We start from the raw sequence: 23173 nt of genomic DNA on the forward strand, positions 1-23173 counted from the left end.
AAAATCATTAATCGGCCCGAATTGGCTTTCATTTACCCAAAATGGGTTTCAAAGCTCTTGAAGTGACTTTTCTTGACTCCAATGGTTTTATATGTTGTGGTTATGGTTCAATATTTCCTAACATGTGGCTAAATACAAAAAAACAAAGTACATGGAACATGAAAAACATAAATCGGCCCAAAATGACCTTTACTTATCCAAAATGGCTTTCATTTACCCAAAATCGATTTCTAAGTATATGAATGACATATATGGTCAAATATGTTATTATTACAGCTATTCATGATCTAACATGGCCTAAATTCCAAAAAAAAAAAAGAATTTATGTTAAAAAGTAAAAGAGTTTCTGAAACAGTGAAATCTACTTTACGGATTAATCGAATATGGAACCAATCAATAAACGTCTTATATATTATGCAACTGCATCAATGCTCTAGTCCCTTTACCTGGATTCTGATTACACAACTCCTCCATATGCTCATCCAAGTAGGGATGGACTTTTACCATATGCTGCAATACAAATAAGTGTGCTTGTATGCGCATTTCAACAGGAGGTACGATCATTTTGGAGCCAAGTGCACGTTTACCCTTGAGTCTGCCCTCGTGTCGAGATGTAGGAAGTCCAATAGGATCAACATTGGTTAAGAACTCCGCCACAAAATTACCGACCTCTTCACTGATAATCCCCTGAATAATACTTCCTTCTGGTTGCGTTGGATTCCTTACTTAATCTTTCAAAGAGCCCATATGTCTCTCAAAGGGATAGCACCACCTCAAAAACACCGAACCTTATAGCTTAATCTCTCGAACTAGATGTACAACCAAATGGACCCTAATTTCGAAGAAAGCATGTGGGAAATACATCTCAAACTCGCACAAAGTCTCTAGCACGCCAGCATGGAGAGCATCAAGCTTCGACGATTTTAACGTTTTGCTACATATAGTATTGAAAAAAAAAAACATAACTCTGTTATGGTATTTCTCACGTGTTTTGGCAATATCCCTCGAATTGCAATCGGTAAGAATACTTGCATCATTACATGACAATCGTGAGACTTCATACTCGATAGCTTCAACTCACCGTCTAAGGTAGCAAATCTTTTCATGTTCGATGAGTACCCTGATGGAGCCTTAATGTTGTACAGAGACTTGCAAAAAATCCGTTTCTCAGCTCTAGATAGAGTGTAGCAAGCCGGAGGCAAATAGTTCCTATCATCAGCTATCAGCTTTTTCTTTCCTTTTTCTTCAATTCTTGCAGCCGACCCTTCTTCAATTTCGTCTTTTTTCCCTTTCCTTTTCCTTTGCCAGACACTTTCTCTTTTTTTTTAGTGTCCCTCTTTTGAGCCCATAGCTCTGGTCGAAGCCCTTCACTTTCCAGGTACAGTCGCACTCCTTTGCTATTCTTTGTCTTATGTGAAATATTCATAAGTGTCCCCAGAATGGCGTCACATACATTTTTCTCAATGTCTAGACAATTTCTAACCTCTAGATCCCTCCAATATGGAAGTTTCCACAAAATAGACTCCTGTTTCCAAAGTCCCTTATCACCATCACTCGCTCCTTTGCCGAATATTGTTTCAATTCCCTTGACCTGATCAAAAACCTCAATACCAGTCAATGGCCTACGAGCAACCACTTCCTCAACTATTCCATCGAATGCCTTCTTTTTATTACGATAAGGATGGTCGCGTCGAACGAACCTTCGGGTCCGCATATAAACTTCTTTGTGGCAAGTAGAAATGTATTTAGATTTTGTGTCGTCGATGCAAATCGGGCATGCTTTCTTCCCTTTATTCTTGTACCCGGATAAGTTCACATAAGCAGGAAAGTCATTAAGAGTGTATAAAAGCATGGCACGCAATGTGAATACCTCATCAGCATGTGCATCATGCACAGAAATTCCTTCATCCCACATATTTCTCAAATCATCAACAAGTCGTTGGAGGTAGACATCTATGTCGTTTCCAGGCTGTTTCGGCCCTGAAATAAGAATCGACAACATGATGTACTTGCGTTTTATGCACAACCAAGGAGGCAAGTTGTATATAACTAGAAGAACCAACCATGTACTATGTTGAGAACTGAGAGTGCCAAATGGATTTATCCCATCTGTACATAGGCCAAGCCTCAAATTTCTATCATCGACACCAAAGGTCTTATGCAGACGATTGATACCTTTCCCCTCAGGAGCATTAGCAGGATGTTTGAGAAAACGGGCCTTTTTCCTTCGTTTGGCATGCCACCTCAAGTTCTTAGCATCTTTCTTGATTGAAAACATGCGCTTGAATTATGGTATAATCGGAAGATACCACATCACCTTTGCTGGAGGCCCTTTCTCATCACCAACCCCTGCGTGCCTATAACTGATAAGAGGTTTTTAGTGTGTCATTAGGGCACTAAGAACCGCTTTCCAAACAATGTTTATAATCCTAACAAGCAATTACTAAGAGAATAGTAAGGGCAAGTCAAGGGTCGATCCACAGGGAAAATGGGATTGATTAAAGTCTATCAAGTTCAGACTACCTAATTGAAAGGTATTTGGGGGTTTGAAAGAAGTTTGGTAACAATTAAAACTACTATCAACTAGAACAAGCAAATATCAAGATTTTAAATATCAAATAAAAGACATTAGAGTTAAGGTTACTAGTATGAATAAGAATAGCCAATGAATGCAAGGTTTAGTTTCCCTCTAAATTACTTGAGTCCTCTCTCGAATGGTCCTCAAGAGTAATCACTTAATCAATCAACTAAATCCTCTCTCGAATGGTCTTTAGTTAATTGATAAGAGATTCAATAAGTTTGGAAAACCCCTAATGAAGGATCCCCTTAATTTCCATACCAATATCTTGCATAGAAATTAAGTTGATTCTTGGGGATGATAAAAGAGTTCAAAATTCGATAGAACATTTGAAATCAAAATACAAAGTAAATGTGATCAATATCTATCCTAAGGTTTCAAAACACCAAGATCAATGCATAAACTTCTCTAAACAATCACAATCACATCAACATATATTTAAAACCCTAATTCATACTTTCACCCTAACCTAGATTATGAAACTACTCACTAATCATGGAGTTAAAGCAATTAAACAATGAATCTATGACTATTTTAAGGCTAAACATGATTAAGTAATGATTAAACTAATGTAAATCGCAATTATGGAACAAAGAGAATAAAGATCTAGAATAATCCAAAGCAAGAACAAAGACGAAAGAATGAAATAAAAACTAAAACTTTGAATTGAATTGAATGAAAAGTACCTTGAATGTATTGGAAATCAAAACTATGATCAACAATCAAATCTCAATCAAACTAAAGTGTTTTCTCTCTAATACAAAACCCTAGAATATTGTGTAGAAACTAGAATGAAAGCGTAAGTCTTCGAAATAAAACAAAAACACGTTTAATGAAGCCACGAGCTCCATTTTCCGGAAACGACTGGTGCGGGGGCACCAAGATGAGATGCGGGCGCACCAAATAGAGGTGCGGGCGCACCTAACCCTTCTGCCTCAAACTAGACAGTTCAACTTAAAACGATCATAACTTCTTTGTTTTATATCCAAATCAAGCTTATGACCAGTCGTTGGAAAGATATCAAAACGAGCTTTCACCTCCAACTGGAATTACCTTCATCCGATTTATGGTTTGAAAGTTATGTCCATTTGAAGTTCTCCATTCAAGATTTCATTGTGCAATGTGCTCCTTTGTCAAGCGGACATGGGGAATGGTGCAAGCGCACCATTTATCAATGTGTGCTTTGTTTTCATTGCTACCTTTCCAACTTTACAAATCGTAGCCATCTTAGTAGTTTCACCTATATCAAGAACATGGCAAAACAAGGTGAAAGCAAATGTACTAGAAATTCGGTCAAAAATGACTAAAAATCTAGCAAAATATCACTATGATCAAGTGAATGAAATAGAAGGGGAAAGGGAGAATAAAGAGGGAAGAAAGGGGAGAAAGAGGATCAAAATGAGCTAAAAGGAGTCCATAAAGTACGTTTGAAACACACTTATCAAACTCCCCCAAGCTTAGCGTTTTGCTTGTCCTCAAGTAAACCAAGAGTGAGAATGAAGGAATGAAGAAGAAAAAGAGAATAAAAAGAAAAGGGAAACATGCAACACTATATGCTCTAAATGCAAGGCTACAAACATGACATGCAAGCTAAATGAGTTCATAGCAAGATTTAGGAGACCAACCAAACACAAGAGGGATGATGATTAGGAAGCACAAGAGTGACTCTAAGGGCTCAATCCACCGATCAACCGAGTCTTTTTGAAAGAAGGCTTTCCAAGAGTGATTTCTCACTCTTTTCCACTTCCAAGACCCAAGTTTGACTCCTCCCTAGGGATGCTCAACCATAATTGCTCGCCTCTACCACATTTTGATGACCATTATCATGACTTGCACAAAATCTCGCCCGCCACTACTAAATCGACCAAGTCCAATCTAGAAGTCAAAAGGGACTTTGTTAAGATTGTAATGGGGCTAGGTTAAGGGTGTGGATGATAGTTTAGGAATATGGTGCAAAAAGGGTAAGTGGAGTACAAACTAGGGGTAAATACTCCCCCAAGCTAGTCCTAACACCAATCTCAATTCAAGAACTCACACATAACCTTGATTTCCACTTTGACTCTTTCACCTTTTGAACTCTTTCACTTTTTGAATATTTTTCATTGTTCTCATCAAATTGCTCTTTCTTTCTTTTCTTTCAATAGAAATTCAAATGAAACACTAAGAGCTTTCTTTCTTTCTTTTATTTCTTTTGAAATTTTTTGTTAGCTTTTGCAAATACTTGCATATTAACTAACTTTCCAAGACTCAATATCAAAACAACTCAACTCAACACAAACTAGACATGCACTCCACTTTGGGGAAAGTTTGGCCATGACTTATTATGAGGGTTAAGCAATAATAGGATAGAAAGGCTCAGATGGGTTGAGAAGCGGATAATTATGCCGGTATATAAGCTTTTGGCTTTGTAGCTCCTATTTCTAGCAAAAAGAAACTCCCTAAATCATTCTTCTAAATGCTCGGTCTTATGCAATCTTGGGGAGCTAAAATGCAAGTCACAAGTTAGGCGATCAATGGTGAGGGTTGGGAATGAGTCTTACGAGGTTCTTGGCCCTCCTTCGGGATTCGTCGCACAAGGGGAAAGGCAATCCATTCATCCAACACGCCTAATTTCAAAGAGACTCTACAAAAAGTTATCGTTCTCAAGAGTCACTTAAAGTCACAACAGGGCTTCCAAAACCATCAAGTCTAATGTAGGGAAGGTCTTCCAATCAAGTTATGAACATTTTTAGCCACAAATCATGCATGCAACCAAGCTATCCTAAATGCAGGGAAAAAAAATATTTTTGTGTTTTTTTTATGCAAACCTAACATGCAAAAGCACTAAAAAGAAACTAAATGCAAAAGGGAGAAAAAAATGTTGAGATGGAGAGAACACATGCTAACTAACTTGGTCCATCTTGGCTTGAATTTGATCCATGGGGTCAATTTCAAACTTTCCGCTCTTCTTAGGTTAAGCACCTCTTCGTCTTCCACTCCATGAGTAATTCTTGATCACTTCCTCAATTGTGGACTCAAGTTGTTCTTGCGGGATCTTAGAAAGTTGACCTCCCGCTCCAGCATCAAGGTTGGCTCGTGATATCGGATCAAGACCATCATAGAAAAATCGCATGAGTAGATTCTTGTTGAACTCATGGTGTGGGCATGAACAGATAATCTCCTTGAACCGCTCCCAAGCTTCGGCAAGTGTCTCATCGTTCTCTTGCTCAAATGAGGATATCTTCCTCCTTATGTCCGCAGTCTTCCACTCCGGGAAGTATTTCTTCAAGAAGGCCATGGTGACTTCTTCCCAAGTAGTGAGGGAATTCGCAGGCAAGCTCTTGAGCTATGACTTTGCTTTTCCGGTAAGAGAGGACCGGAACAAATGCATCTTGATGTAGTCAGGAGAGACATCATTAGTTGTTATCATGGCACATACTCAAGAAACCTGTCGAGATGGTCTAGAGGATCTTCATCTGACCCCCCACAAAACTGCTCTGCTTTCACCATCCGAGTATACTGAGGGTGAATGCTGAAATTTGTAGTGGTGCTGGGGAGTTGAATTCCACCTTGAAGAACATAGGAACCCGGATTTCCGAAATCCCTAAACAGTTGTGGATTTGCTTCACCCATTTCTGATTCAACTTCACTTGATGTACTTGAGATTGGTGAAGAAGGCTCGGAACCCAAAGTCAAATTCTCCAAATTCTTCCGAAGCTTTCGCAAGGTACGGTCGATTTCAGGATCTAGAGGCAATGTGGGTGAACCGTGAGTTCTTCTTCTCATGTAACACAACAAAGCTAAGCAGAGGATTAGCAAATAACAACCACAGTCAAAAAGAAAATAAAAGAAAAATCAATTAAGCAAACTAAACTAAAATATACTTCAATCAATAGCACAGTCTCCCCGGCAACGGCGCCATTTTGATAAGAGGTTTTTAGCATGTCGTTAGGGCACTAAGAACCGCTTTCCAAACAATATTTATAATCCTAACAAGCAATTACTAAGAGAATAGTAAGGGTAAGTCAAGGGTCGATCCACAGGGAAAATGGGATTGATTAAAGTCTATCAAGTCCAGACTACCTAATTGAAAGGTATTTGGGGGTTTAAAAGAAGTTTGGTAACAATTAAGACTACTATCAACTAGAACAAGCAAATATCAAGAGTTTAAATATCAAATAAAAGACACTAGAGTTAAGGTTACTAGTATGAATAAGAATAGCCAATGATTGCTAATGCGATTGTGATGTACGGAGATGATTATGCAAGGTTTAGTTTCCTCTAAATTACTTGAGTCCTCTCTCGAATGGTCCTCAAGAGTAATCACTTAATCAATCAACTAAATCCTCTCTTGAATGGTCTTTAGTTAATTGACTAAGAGATTCAATAAGTTTGGAAAACCCCTAATTAAGGATCCCCTTAATTTCCATCCAATATCTTGACATAGAAATTAAGTTGATTCTTGGGGATGATAAAAGAGTTCAAAATTCGATAGAACATTTGAAATCAAAATAACAAAGCATAAATGTGATCAATATCTATCCTAAGGTTTCAAAACACCAAGATCAATGCATAAACTTCTCTAAACAATCACAATCACATCAACATATTAGTTAAAACCCTAATTCATACTTTCACCCTAACGCTAGATTATGAAACTACTCACTAATCATGGAGTTAAAGCAATTAAACAATGAATCTATGACTATTTTAAGGCTAAACATGATTAAGTAATGATTAAACTAATGTAAATCGCAATTACGGAACTAAGAGAATAAAGATCTAGAATAATCAAAAGCAAGAACAAAGACGAAAAGAATGAAATAAAAACTTAAACTTTGAATTGAAATAAATGAAAAGTACCTTGAATGTATTGGAAATCACAAACTATGATCAACAATTCTCAAATCTCAATCAAACTAAAGTGTTTTCTCTCTAATACAAAACCCTAGAATATTGTGTAGAAACTAGAATGAAAGCGTAAGTCTTCGAAATAAAACAAAAACTCGTTTAATGAAGCCACGAGCTCCATTTTCCGGAAACGACTGGTGCGGGCGCACCTAACCCTTCTGCCTCAAACTGGACAGTTCAACTTAAAACGATCATAACTTCTTCGTTTTATATCCAAATCAAGCTTATGACCAGTCGTTGGAAAGATATTAAAACGAGCTTTCACCTCCAACTGGAATTACCTTCATCCGATTTATGGTTTGAAAGTTATGTCCATTTGAAGTTCTCCGTTCAAGATTTCATTGTGCAATGTGCTCCTTTGTCAAGCGGACATGGGGAATGGTGCAAGCGCACCATTTATCAATGTGTGCTTTGTTTTCATTGCTACCTTTTCCAACTTTACAAATCGTAGCCATCTTAGTAGTTTCACCTATATCAAGAACATGGCAAAACAAGGTGAAAGCAAATGTACTAGAAATTCGGTCAAAAATGACTAAAAATCTAGCAAAATATCACTATGATCAAGTGAATGAAATAGAAGGGGAAAGGGAGAATAAAGAGGGAAGAAAGGGGAGAAAGAGGATCAAAATGAGCTAAAAGGAGTCCATAAAGTACGTTTGAAACACACTTATCAATAACGCGACTTCCCACATCGAGGACACTCATCCATCGGATATTCATTTTGATATAGCACATAATCGTTTGGACAAGCATGTATCCTCTGGTACTCCAAACTGAAGGGACACATCAGTTTCTTAGCATAGTAGTTCGACTTGGGTAGTTCATGTTCGTCCGACAACATATCACCAAATGCTTGCAACAAGGAAGTGAAAGCTGAGTCACTTATACCGGCTTTTGTCTTGATGTTCAAGAGTGTTATCACGGCATCAGCTTGGTGTACCTCGTACAACCGGGATACAACGAGTTTCGAGACGCCTCGGCCATGCAATAAAAAATACGAGGCTGTTTTCCAGCATGATCATCCACCCCCTCCATCTTCTCCTTGATATGGTCCCCATCATCATCATCATCATCATCCTCTACTTCAATATTCTCATATTCGTCTTCGAGGTTCTTGTCATTCTCAATGACATCAAACTCACCTCTTTCATGCACATCGTCAACAACGACATTCCCACCATCATATATACCCTCCTCACCATGCCAATCCCATACATGGTTATCTTGCCTAAACCCACAACGAAAGATATGCTCCCTCAGCGATCTAATGTTACTAACCATGCTCACATTGCCACAATCAACACAAGGACAATAAAACCCCTCAGTTCCCGTTGCAGCCTGATGACTAAATGCAGCATCACAAAATTCAAAGACCCCACCCACGAATTCACTCGTGTCACGACTACCATACTACCATGCACGATTCATTTCAATCAGACCTCTAACTAAATACAAGCACCAAGTACCTCATTTCAATAACGAACTTCATTACATGATTAGAGTTTATGAACGATATACAATTAATGAAATTAGGTATACTTTCCAAGGGTCCTTATAACTCCAACCTAACCCATCCTTAGATGTCTAATCTCACTAGTGAATGTATGTCTTATTTTCGATTCTACGGAAAATCCGGCAACATTTCCCTACAGTTCTCCAAGTACACAATGTAGATATATAGTTACTTATATCTACATATGTACACAGAGAACAAAAGTAGGAAAACGACGAGCCAAGATTTTCCTCTTCAGAATCGAAATAAAGACATACATTCACCACCTAAGTGAGATTAAACATCTAAGAACAGTCCCAAACCGGGGACTATTCAAGACTTACTCCTAATGAGTAAGTCTCGAACGGGTATCTAGGCATATGATATGATGATACATATATACATAGGTTTTTGAACAACAAAGCATTTTACATTTATTCTTAATTCAACGATACATATATACATATTTGCACATATAAACCAATTTACTAATATATAACATACAAATATCAAGGTTGTAAATAGGGAAATCGAACTCAAAAGTCCGTCACTAGCTAGCTTCAATAATCAACAACAAAGTTTAAAGTTCAAATTAGTATAAATTACCAAATTAAACATAACTAAACTAAACTAAACTAAACTAATAACCATATTCATCCTACAACAAAGACCTAGTTTTTTTAACCTATAAATCAAACTAACTACTTAAACTAAAATTAAATTAACTGAAATCAATCAAATTTAAATCCTTTAACTATTATACAACCTAATTTCACTAACAATCATTCATAAAATTACAATGAATTATAAATTTATGAGATTACAATAAAAGTTATATGAAAATTTAGTAACCTAGCTAGGAAAAGGTGGAGGAGGAATAATGTAGTTGTTTAGGAAGGGGAGAAGGAGGAGCCACAATGGGGAGCAGCAGTGGGCAGTGGTGGCGCGAACCTAGGGCAGCAGTGATGGCGCGCACAGTTGTTGGTGGAATCTTGAGGTGCACAGGTGGCCGCCGTTGGTGGTGGTGCGCAATAGTGAGGTGGTTGTCGGTGTAGTGTGGTGGTATGTCGAGCTGGGGCAGTGGTGTGGAGCTGGCGTTGGTGGTGGTGCACAACAAGAGTAAGTGCTGGGGTAGTAGTGTTTTGAGCGTTCACGAAATAAAAGTGGAAGGCGGGATGTTTTGGGGAGGGGTTTAGTAAGGCATTTTTGGATGTGGTCCAATGAACCGCATCAGGTTCATTAAAAACCGCATCCGACTGCGTTTGTCAAATTTAAATGACATATAAGGTTTTTTCCACTAGTGATATGATTTACATGATGATATAATTTTGATTAAAATTTAGATTTATTTTTTTTTGGTAAAATGTAAGTGTATTACCAAAAATAGCGCTAAAAGCTCCACCATTACAACCTAAGCTGCTACAGAATACTATTGCAGCAACAGATCACAATAACTACAACACAACCACCCTAATTACAGACAGCCAACTACCAAAACACAAGAACAGACCTCAGCTCAAGCCCATTACAAACACCAGACTAGCTTAGACAATTATTCACTAGTTGATGAAAAAAACATTTATCATCATCAGACCAGTTGAATTCCACAAAACTCTTAAACCTGCCACAAACATCAAGCTGAATTCTTTTGCTAGTAACATGAGGGTGAATAATAGCAGCATTTCAAAGAGCAAAATTCCTAGCTTTCCACAAATGATATACCATAGCAGCCACTGTAGTATAGCAAACCTTCCTCCTTTGCTTACTAGTAAACTTCCTACCCCATTTTCTCCATGTTGTGCTCAAACTCTCCTGCTGAGTAATACCCAGACCCAACCACACCAAGATATACCTACATACTTTATCACTGTATGGGCATTTAAAAAACAAATGCTGACAAGAATCTACCCCAGATTTACATAAAAGACAATCAGGATTCTCACACAAACTGGCTCTTGCTAAGGATACTCTTGTCCTAAGCTTACCTAAAGCAGCCAACCAAGACACAAAAGAGTCTTTAGGAATATTAGTTGTATTCCAAACCCAGTAATGCCAAGGAACTGTTGCTTAATTTCCTTACAACCATTTATAACCCTCTTTGACTGAGTAAGTTTGAGTACCATTAAGCCACAGGTTATTGGTATAGGCAGGTCTGAACACATTCTTGGCTTTATTTACAAAAATTTTGCCAAACCCAACTTGCACTGCTAGTAGCCTCATACTCCCACCAGTCTTGTTCCTCAAGATAGACACCATTGATCCATTTAATCCACAGGAGATCTTGCTTTTGAGTAATCTGCCAAACAAACTTTCCTATGGCAGCCATATTCCACTTTACACACTCCTTGACACCCAGGCCACCATTCTTTTAAGGCCTACAGACCCAATCCCAAGCTACAAGTGGGGGTTTTTGTAGTACAACCCTACCCTCCCACAGAAATGCTCTGCAGATTTGTGTGATCCTTCTCAGAATACATTTTGGCAGCAGAAAAATTTGAGCCAAATAGGAGTGCAAACTGAGAAGGACAACATTGACTAAAGTAGTTCTAGCAGCATAAGATAAATGCCTAGAACTCCAGCACATAATTCTGTGAATTATTTTGTCAATGAGCATGTCACAATCAGCCCTTGTCAATCTCTTAGATGTGATAGGGACACCTAAGTATCTAAAAGGGAAAACACCTTTCTTGAACCCAATAAGTTGTAAGATTCTGTGTTGATCTTCTTTAACATTACCAAAGTAATGGCAGTCTTCTCTTAGCTTGCCTCCAATCCAGACACATCAGCAAAAGCATTAAGTGTTCTCACCAGCAACACTGCAGATTGAACATTACCTTTGCTAAATAACATAAGATCATCAGCAAAGATAAGGTGATGTAGCCTTAATTCTGCACATCTTTGATGAAATCCAAATTCAGCTCTCTTGCTCATCCTTTTCATCAGCCTAGAAAAATACTCCATAGCCAACACAAAAATAAGAGGAGAAATAGGATCCCCTTGTCTGATTCCCCTCTTCCCTTGAAAAAACCACACAAACCACCCTTAATACTCAGAGAGTAGGAAGGGGTACTAATACACTCCATAACCCAATCAATACACATTTAAGGAAAATTCAAGCCAATCAAAACCTCTTTGATAAATTCCCAATTTAAAGAATCATAAGCTTTCTTTAAATCTACTTTGGGAGTGCATCTAGCAAGGAGATTTTTCCTTTTATAGCCTTTCAACATATCCTGACATATGAAAATGTTATGCAGAATAACTCTATTTTCAACAAAGGCACTTTGCACCTGATCAATCAAGGTAGGCAATACCTTCTTAAGTCTACTACAAAGCATTTTAGAAATGGCTTTATAGATGACATTATAGCAGGCAATTGGACGGAATTGGGAAACATCAGTAGGTTGCTCTACTTTAGGAATAAGGCAGAGGGTAGTAGCATTGATCTGCTTTAGTAGTTTACATGACTGGAAGAAATTCAGTATAGCCTCAATAACATCTCCACCACTACAAGGCCATGCTTCTTTAAAAAAACAACTAGAATATCCATCTGGACCCGAGGCTTTGTTATCTTCAATATCAAAGATAGCACGTTTCACATCTTCACCAGGAAAAGGAAGCATAAGATCACTTTGTTGTACCCCAGTGAGAACAGACCCTTACTCTATGATACTACTGCTAACATGAGCAGAAATTGGATGTGTAGTCCCAACAATTTCTTATAAAACATCAGAAACGCTTTTTCAATAACCCCATTTTGCTCCATCCAGACTCCATCTAAGTTCCTAATTCGAGAAACTTTATTCTGATTTCTTCTCTGTTAGAGAACAACTTAAATTTAGATTTAGATTAGACTACTATAATTATTTTCCTTAGATTTTAGTCATGTAATTATTTTCAATCATCAAAATTCGTCATTTTCCTTAGATTTTTCGAAAATTAGGCTATTTTCAATCATAAAACAACTTATAAAACATCAGAAACTCTATTTTTTCGGAAATTAGGCTATTTCCAATCATTTTCCTTAGATTTTAGTCATGTAATTATTTTCTTCATTGATTTTTTTTTCAGTTCTCTCCTCTGTGTGAGTTTTTGTCTTCCTTTTTGATAGTTGGTTCTCATCATTGTACGAGCTTTTATTTTATGGTGTCAATAATTTGGAAGATGGATTGGATCCATGAGGTTTAAGTTATTTCAGCAATTCGTCACTGGAAACAACTATATCATAGAATCAGATTGTAAAGGAGTATGCTTAACATTAATTGGTTCCTTGTGAAAATTGTTGCAATATGCTAAATCTGTTTTTTTCATATCTTAATTATCATTGTCTAAGCCTTTTGACTTATTATTAATGATACTTTTTTTCTTTCAATAACTTTTTTATAGAAATTGCGTAGTATAGGGTTTGGTCCCGAGACCTCAAGTACATATACTAAAGTCTTAACCAGTAGGCTAAGTTGTATTTAGTGTTATTATCATAAAGTATTATATTATTAAAAAAAAAAATTCTTACCCGGGGCATAGCGCGGATGTAAAATAGCTTAAACATGAAACCCCCAAACGTCTCCTCCCCCCGGCCCCTCTCCCTTTAATTTTCTTTGTAGGGTTTTAAATGCTTCTAGCCTCTTTGATCAAAATTAGTCTATTTTTTTCGGAAATTAGGCTATATCCAATCATTTTCCTTAGATTTTAGTCATGTAATTATTTTCTTTATTGATTTTTTTTTCAGTTCTCTCCTTTGTGTGAGTTTTTGTCTCCCTTTTTGATAGTTGGTTCTCATCAATGTATGAGCTTTTTTTTTTTTTTTATGGTGTCAATAATTTGGAAGATGGATTGGATCCCTGAGGTTTAAGTTATTTCAGCAATTCGTCACTGGAAACAACTATATCATAGAATCAGATTGTGAAGGAGTATGCTTAACATTAATTGGTTCCTTGTGAAAATTGTTGCAATATGCTAAATCTGTTTTTTTCATATCTTAATTATCATTGTCTAAGCCTTTTGACTTATTATTAATGATATTTTTTTTCTGTCAAAAAAAAAACTAATATTGCACCTGGACGCAGTTTACAAAATAATTACTTCATCATGAATGGGGGAGCTCATGACGAGAATGAAGTTATCATTATTTCTCATGTGCTAGATAAACACTCCCCTAAAAATTATTATACAAAATAGACTTGTATCGAATACCGATCTTATCCTTCGTCTAAAAAGTCCACCAATCTGGAAGCTTAAATATCATTAATAGAAGACTAAGAAATCAGAAATAAATATGAGGTGTGAATAATATTAGAAAGCAATAAGTGTCCGGAGATTACTATATATAAATTTTGTTGTGCCATGAATTAGTTAACATTTGACGAGTCAGAATAATGATATAGATAAATATCATTGCAACGAACAATATGAATATAAACAATTATTATTGATGATTGTTCATCTATCTAAAAAAGTTCCCTAACTAATAAATTTATGGGAGGAGAATGAATATAATTGGTCAACTCGTTCAATAAATAAAGGTTTGGCTTGTAATGGACCTTTAAGTGGAGGCATTGTGCGAATGCAATCTGGACCACACCAAATTGCATCTCAAATTGTTTTTTCGCGGTTTGGGGGAGGGGGGTGGTTTGCGGTTTTAAACTTGTGATTTGATTTGTGATTTCAAGTAAACCGCGGTTTGTGGTTTAGGTTGGGTTTGAATATTTGAAAACTGAAACCGCACTGTAAACCTCAATTTTATATGATTTTTTTTTAAAAAAAAAGGTTGTCTATTTTGGTTTAGGGTGTGGTGAGGCTGCGTTCCTTTTTTTTTTTGGTATGTTTTGTTTCTTGTTTGTTTTTTTTTTTTTTTTTAGATAGAATGTTTATTTTTTGTTATGTTTTATAAATGGTGTCGTTCAATTAAAGCTTGTGAATTGTGAAGTATTTTTTATTTTATTTGGAGTCTTTGTATTTATTATCTAATTTTAGAGAATTATGCTTTGGTTTATCAACAATTGTATACCATTTTTATAAAAAAAAAAACTCATATCGCTGAAGAAAATATGTTTAAATCGCAAACCGCATTGCACCAAACCGTTTTTGAATGGTCTGCTTTGGGTTGGTTTGAGCGCAAGTGCGGTGCGGTTTGGGTTGAAAAAATGTCAAACCGTATATTTGCGGTTTGGTTTGGGTTACATCCCAAAAGGCACCAATCCAATTCATGAGCACAACTTGGAGAATTTCTTCTTATGTGAGTTCATATGAAAATGCATACGTACATGACAAATGAGAATGAATTTTACGCGCTATAACTCTTATCAATAAGTGATGTAACTCTAATGAAAAAGTGATGTAACTTCAAAAAAAGAATATTAAAAAAACAAAGATAATAAAAACTTCCTATTTTGGGCTCAAATTTTTTTTGGGGATATAACTCTAATGAACAAGTGTTGTAACTCTAATCAAATCATGTGGTTGAGATTCATTCTCATTTCTCATGTAAGGAGCATTCTCATGTGATTATATATATATATATATTATATATATATATATATATAATATTATATATATATATATATATATATAATATATATATATTATATATATATATATATAGATAGAGAGAGAGAGAGAGAGAGAGAGCCAATAGAGGTAGGATCCACTGAAAACCAACATTAAGCTGAAAATTAAAACTGACCTTTTTGCTCATTTTAAGATACTTCTGCTCATTTTAGCAAACTTTCGCTCATTTTACGAAGTTTTTTGCTCATTTTATGAACTTTTGTTCATTTTATATTTTCGCTCATTTTAAGAAACTTTTGCTCATTTTACAAAAAAAATCTAATTTTTATGTTTTTTGCTCATTTCATATTTTTGCTCATTTTAAAAACTTTTTGCTTATTTCCATAAACTTTTTGCTCATTTTATGTTGCAGTTTTCAGTTTTCAGCATAAAGCGTGGTTTCACTTGATCCTATTACTATAACAAAATGAATACGTAAACAACGTCTTCAAATCGTTTAATGACAACAAAATCTAAAAGGGTTGTTGAGGTCTGTCATTTAAAAAAATTATTTCCCAGGCTATCAGAACTAACCGTATTAAAATGGAGTAGTCCGCTAACCCAATACTAATAAACTTCGGTCGTCCTTGAAACTAAACACCGAAAAATATAGTCCCCATATTAAGAAGAAATCCTGCTAAGATACAACTAGTTGTTGGGCTCGAGTAATAACTCGGATAATTTATTAAGATAAGATTGTGTATAGTCTTTAATTGACATAATTTCGCTCCAAACACAAGTTATAGTTTAACAATAATAATCATTTGAATATAAAGGAAGATGTCAAGGATTTGAAACCTCATATCTAATAAAAAAATACACCCAAAGATAGTGGGTATTTAAAATTAAGATTTGCAATATTTTCTGGACTTCAAGAAAAAAAATAGTAACATTGGATATTTGAGGGAAGTATTTTTTTTTTTGTTTAACCACAACGACTGTATATATTATCTCTCTAAAAGTCCACCTACATATAGTGGGTTTTGAAATATGAATTGAAAATTGACAGTTTGACACGCCATACCATAATATAATCTTAGATAATTGCAGAGAGTGGGACTGGAATAGTGTTTTGTCTGCCCCCTTGTCACCCCAAGATCCAACACTTTCTATGGGCTTGTATATATAATGGAATTGCTACTGAAACTAACCTTCATGCTAGAAAGATAACTAATAACCCAAACTACTCCTCCTGCCAAACAGTTCCTGAATCATGTATCCATGTTCTTAGAGATTGTGGGAGAGCAAAACAAACTTGGAGTAAATGTGACCTCCTCCAAAACTTCTTCTCTATTGAGTTCAAAACTTGGCTAAGCTCTAATATTAACTCTAATGTGATTATGAAAAATCAAAAAAACATTCCTTGGGCCACTTTATTCTCTTTCCTCTATTAGAGAATCTAGATTAGAAGGAACCTTTGGGTCATCAATAGTAAGGGTCTTAAACTAGATTACTTTTCACACTAGTCAGTCTTCCTTGCCACAGAGTATGCTTGCTCAAGACCTATCCTAAACCCCGGCAACCACCTCAATTCTCCTTGATTCATGAATTTACTATAACAGTGGATGCCTCCTTTTGTGCCACTAATCTACATGCAGGTATGGGAGTAATTTGTTGAAGTAAAATGGGGCAATGGATGGGATGTTTCTTTGGCAATTTGGTATGCAATGATGCCAACTTAGCAGAAATCCTTGCCATATATGAAAATCTTCTTTGGATAGAAGCAAATCAATTGAATGGAAGAAATGCATTGGCTTCTCGTACTCTTTGATAGCATTGGATTGTATAAATGGAAGTATGAGGATAAGACATCGTTATAACAATCATACTAATGTTTGCAGGCAAATATTACAAAGAGAGAGACATATCCAGCTGGAAAATGTGGCTCGGGACCAAGTGCGAGAGGTTGATATCTCAGCAACAACAAGTCGCAAAGAAAGTGGGGAGGTGGGGGTTTTTCGCCAATTTGGTATAGCCCCATGGGTGAAACTAGGCATTAGGGATGAGGATATTATGTTTGAACAGTTATTTTTATATTATAATGATGGGGTCACAAATCCCTATGCTAGTTACACTAACTAACCTTGATGACCTAATTTTTTGATACATCGTTCCACTTAACAAAAAAAAAAACTTATAGTTGCGTCTTCGAAATCCCGCGTAGAATTATTAAATTAACACCAAAAGAAAAGTATATTAGCCCATACGGAGTGGAGATGCCAATAAGTCGGGTCCAGATGTAGTGAAGCTTTACCTGCATTCGTTATCTACTTCTATTCGTTTCGTAATATCCATTTTATTCTTTCATAATCTATAATATATATTCGTCCATTCATCCTTCAGGATGAATCGAGTGACTAACGGGTGAAATTGATTTTTCAAATTATATCTTGTATCTTCTTTAGAAGTTAATTATTTTCATCACCAACCTCTTTAATTTGTTAATTGAACATAAGAAAAATGAAAAATAATTTTTTAGAAGTAATTTACACGATAAAGTTATTTCTTTCCATTGATTTTTCATGATTAATATAAAATTTAGTAATTAAAATACATAATATACAGAATGATGGTTAGGTGACAGATGGGATATCGCAACAGCTGAAGCAAACCCGGTACCTCACCTACTTCATCTTTACCAGTTTTGCATCCATTTGTTATGAGTTTTCATTTGTGTTAAATATCAGGTGGAGCAAATAATCAGATATTTATTTAAGATTAGGGGTATGCATCAGTTTAGAAAACTTTTTGGCGGAATATTCAAAAAATATAGAAAATCTTCACTTTTTACATGAATGGATGGAACCGATTGGACCTGTTGGAACGGAATCTGAATATTTTTTTTAGAAATCTTTTTATTTAGATTTATACAAATTTATAAATTAGATACATTAAAATCTAATAATTCTAACAACCATAATCTTTAGGTTAATAAAGTGTGGTTTTTTTTTTCCCGTGAACTTTTTTTTACTATAAAAAAAAAAAGAAATTCCGATCCATTGTTCCGCAGACCGAAAATCCAGAATCCTTATTTACGGCAGACCGGGGACCAGATCGGAATCCTCTGTCCTATCCGGATCAGATTTCGGTCAGACCCTACCCTTTGCACACCCCTATTTAAGATTGGCATCCATTAGAACGAGTACTACATTATCATATTTAAGATTAGGGATGTGCAAATTCCGATCCAACACTATCCTTTATTAAGTATAAAGTTTGCACAACATGTGCATTAGATATTTACTTTATTTGAAAATATAGTTCTACTAGAATTGTTGTCCATGTCCTAAACTAGTTAAAGACTAAATAACAAATGAAGTTTTTATGTTAAAGAAAATGACTAAAATAATATTTTTTTTTTAATTCAGAAGTAATTGGATATTGTGATAGTTGATTAAAAATAGATATGATGGATAATATATATATGATTAGGATCCTATTATTGGAAGAATCCTATTAATATTAATACTATGTTGAGAAAAAAAATTATGAAATTTTCGATATCTTAATTGTCAAATATAATTGATATGTAGATATTAAACATGTCTATATAATTAATAGACAATTCCTACATAGATACCATCCATATCGAAAGAAAAAAAAACACCATTCAACGGGTTAGTCTAAAATGATCCAACTTCCAGAACATTAACCAAAAAAGAAGTTTATTAGCGTGTTAAGGGGATGAGAACAATATTTGGTAAAGGGGTTAAACCTTCGAAAGATGATGTTAACACTTTGAAAAAAGAGTATATATTATTGGAATGAGTTACCGGTTATACATTATCTCGATGTACTGCATATTGAAAAAAAATCTTTCTTATGCAATTATCGATACTTTGTTGAATATGTCATGGAAGACTAAGGATGGTCTTAAGGTTCGTAGAGATATAGAGAAATTGAAGATTCAGCCTAATTTATGGCCAATGGTTAGGGAAAAAACTAAGAAAGCAAATGAACAACAACGTATTTGCATCCAACTTATTATACATTGTCGAGGGAAGGAAAAACGGTTGTTATGTGAGTATTTATACAGTATAAAGGTTCCCACTGCATACTCATCTAACATGAGAAGACTTGTTTGTGTGACAGATCTGGTTGGGTTTAAGTCCCACGACTGTCATGTGATAAGTGTTTTTGCCGATTGCAATACACGACATTCTTCTGAAACACGTCAAGGCTTGCCATCACAAGGTTGTGTTCATTTTTCAATACCATATGCATCAAGGTACTTGATCTTGATAAATTGGACATTTTGAAAAATGAGTTGGTAGTCACACTTTGTCAATTTGAGATGTATTTTCCACCTTCTTGTTTGACATCATGGATCACTTATTCCTTCATTTGATAAGGGAGAGTAAATTCTATGGTCCTATGTTTTTAAGATGGGCATACCCTTTTGAAAGAAATATGGGTTCTTTGAAAAGAAAGTGAAGAATCTAGCAAGATCAAAGGCGACTATCAATCAAGGAACAATTGTCGAAGAGGTGGGAGGATATTTTGCTTCTCATTTCGCTAAGGCTGTGACTAACTGATGATAGATCTCCCAAAGCCCAGACACGAGGGTAGGTTAAAGGCAAGGGTGGGGTCGAAATGCCAAATATTTCGCCTTCATTGAGTGTGTTGAATAAAGCTCATTCTTTTCGCGTTGCACCATATTACTGAAGTTCCATACTTAGATATACATATGTGTAAATTGCGCCACAAAAAGCTGTCAAAAGGGGAGAGGGCGTTGTTGAATGAGCATAATAGGTCTTTCATTGATTGGTTCCATAATTATGTATGTAATGGGTGAATTGTCTTCAAACAACCATCATGTACCTGATATAATTAAGTGGTTGACATAAGGTCCACATGAAATTTTCGAATCTTATGAAGGGTATGATATCAATGGATACACATTTTATACTGAATGTTAAGACAAGACATCAAATATGTTACAAAATTGTGGGGTTTCTATGGTTGCATCATCTAGGGAGTATGCGAGTGTAAAGGATAAAATTCCAATTCATGCTACGGAATCATATTATGGGATCATTCAGGAAATATGAGAGCTCGACTATTGTGATCACTTCATTATGCATCTCTTTCAATGCAAGTGGTTGGACAATAGTAGTCGTGATTTGAGAACAAATGAGTGTTTTTTACTCTAGTTGATATGAGTCATCTGCGTGACACTGAAGAACCTTTTATCCTTGCATCACAAGCCAAAACACGTGTTTTATGTATTTAATCTTGTAGACAATCGTGGTTCATTATTTCTAATGGTAAAAGGGAAACTTTAGGAGTTAGTGATGTTAACGACGAACAAGAATATGATAAGTTTAATGATACCCCCCCCCCCTCTTCAATACCAAATGATGGTATGATTGATGTGCCTGATAATGAAAATAGTTCAAATATGCATGGATAACCAAGGAGGAATAACGGTTATTGAGCAACCCATTGAGCAAAATTAAAGGTACGAAATGTTTTATAATACGAGTAATTAATTTGAGTTATAAATTGATGAGTTTTTAATAGATATCGTTATTGTAATATGTTGAAACTTGTTTTCATTGTTCTATATTTGTTAATACTCTTTGTTACTTCTACATATATGCTACAAATCTGGTTAGTGACGGCACGAGCGATCACTCCAAGTACGATGACGCACCATTCAACCCTACACAAGAGGCTGACCACGGGGAGGATAGTAACCATGCTCAAGATGAGTTAGACCATTGGATTTATGATATGGAGGTGGAGGCTGATAGGAATGTTTTACTTGACAGTAATGTGGTACTGATCTATGTTAGCCACCCCTCTCAGTTTCATGCTTATTTTATTATTGTGAATATTGAATATGTATTTTATTTGTTCGTTCTCTAATTTGGTTTTGTTGTTTTGTTTCTTACATCGTCACACCAGTGCATATTGTGGTGCACCATCAAGGGGGAAAAAGTCAGCTAAGAGGACAAAGGCATCAAGCAGGAGAAAGAGAGGTCCCACGAGGAGGCTCAACAACACATCTCCTATGTACTTGCAGTTTTATGAGCTGGGGAGACCAAGATATAATTGATTTTAATATTGTTCTATTAATCATGCTTATAATTTAATTGTTTGGATTTCTAATTGTTTTTTTCTATTAGGCATGTGGCGATCCAAGTATGGTATTTGGATCGGCCTTCTTACGCACAAGCTTAACATCAATTGGAAATGGAAAATGTTTCTAAAAGGCCTGTTGGATCTGATATGAACATACACTATAGTAAGATATGCAGATGATTCTAAGTAGGGACTTTATATGCTCCCAAAATATATCCGCATTTATATAGTGACTAGTTTTCACGTGACGAAACTAATTGTAACTAATTGTAAACTGACAATCCTCATCGTTTACATAGGTACAATCCAACTCATATGAAACAAATCATTATATCAAGAATTATAAAATAATTATATTTCTAGATAAATATTGTTAATGAAATTGTTGATTTTATTTTAGACACTTTAAATATATCATAAAATAAATCTCATTTTAAAGTATTTTTTACGTTTTTCCAATGGTACCAAAATAATGCAAATTTATATGTGCTTCCGGGTGTATCTAGAATTATGTGCTCCTAAGCAGATTTATTTGAACATTTTTTTTGGTAAAAGGTTAGTAATTTCATTGAAGCATTTACCAAACAAAACACCAACACAGTTGCCTGCCTAATAATAGAGCAACCAATACACCAGACAACCTAAAAACAGTAGCTGCTACACAACTAGCCTACTGCATTCCTACCTATAGACACTGGACTAAATCAGTCGTCTTACTAGACTCTCAAGCCACACTTTCCAATCTTGGCTCCATTTCTCATTAATTAACTGCCTAACTCTATTACAGACATTATGCATAACAACATTAACAATTACATCAGGCCATGGAACGCTTTTCTCCCAGTAAGCACAATTCCTAGCATACCATATTTGATAGACAAGGGCAGCTAATGCGGCAAAACAAATGCTCCTCTTTTTCTTGGTTGTGAATTTTCTCTTGCATATCCTCCAGCATCTGTTAATATGATCCATAGGAGATGTTTGAATATCTAGCCACTTGCAAATCTTCACATAGCATTGTTGACTAAATATACATTTGAAGAAACTATGCTCAATTTTCTCCTCTTGTAGACCACACATCACACATAAGTTGTCTATAGCAATTCCAATTCGAGACAAGTGCTCTTTTGCTCTTAATTTGCCAAGAGCAGTCATCCATGCAATTACAGAATGCTTTGGCATATTATATCTATTCCACACCCAGCTTTTCTAGGGAACATTCTACTATTACCCTGTAGCCACTTGTATCCCTCCTTAGTTGAGTAAGTATTCTGCCATTGAGTAGTGAAACCTGTCTTCATTTGTTCTTTAATATTGCATATCCGCTTCCAGTCCCAACCTACATCCTTAGGTGGCTTATAGTCCCACCAACCTCTATTCCTTCAGGTACACATGATGAACCCATTTGACTCACATCATCTCGGGTCTGTTGACTAAAAACCATACATATTTCCCAAGAGCTGCTACATTCCAGTTTACACAATTTCTAATCCCAGGACCTCCTTGACTCTTGGTTTTGCATACCCACTTCCAAGCAACAATAGGAGGTTTAGTAAGATAAACCTTCCCCTTCCAAAGGA

The 23173-nt window shown here is 35.7% G+C and overlaps 2 protein-coding genes and 1 non-coding gene across 3 annotated transcripts; 1 reads left to right on the top strand and 2 right to left on the bottom strand.

The window, feature by feature from the left end:
• Nucleotides 1-5706: 5706 nt before the first annotated feature.
• Nucleotides 5707-5813, top strand: LOC125495416 (small nucleolar RNA R71). Its single transcript, XR_007272053.1, has one exon. It is a non-coding gene; the product is annotated as a small nucleolar RNA R71 (small nucleolar RNA).
• Nucleotides 5814-12061: 6248 nt separating this feature from the next.
• LOC104887462 (uncharacterized) lies at nucleotides 12062-12583 on the bottom strand. The gene has a single exon (XM_010672092.1). The coding sequence runs from the start codon at nucleotides 12581-12583 to the stop codon at nucleotides 12062-12064; it is 522 nt and encodes a 173-aa protein (XP_010670394.1).
• Nucleotides 12584-22292: 9709 nt separating this feature from the next.
• Nucleotides 22293-22775, bottom strand: LOC104887461 (uncharacterized). Its single transcript, XM_010672091.1, has one exon. It carries the CDS (start codon nucleotides 22773-22775, stop codon nucleotides 22293-22295), a length of 483 nt encoding a protein of 160 aa, XP_010670393.1.
• Between the last annotated feature and the right edge of the window lie 398 nt (nucleotides 22776-23173).

This window comes from Beta vulgaris, chromosome 2 (genome assembly GCF_026745355.1).
Source record: "Beta vulgaris subsp. vulgaris cultivar EL10 chromosome 2, EL10.2, whole genome shotgun sequence".
Lineage (NCBI taxonomy): Eukaryota > Viridiplantae > Streptophyta > Magnoliopsida > Caryophyllales > Amaranthaceae > Beta > Beta vulgaris.

Coding starts and splice junctions, on each gene's coding strand:
- LOC104887462 (XM_010672092.1), bottom strand. CDS start 12,583: ATGCTTCCTTTTCCTGGTGAAGATGTGAAACGTGCTATCTTTGATATT.
- LOC104887461 (XM_010672091.1), bottom strand. CDS start 22,775: ATGCCAAAGCATTCTGTAATTGCATGGATGACTGCTCTTGGCAAATTA.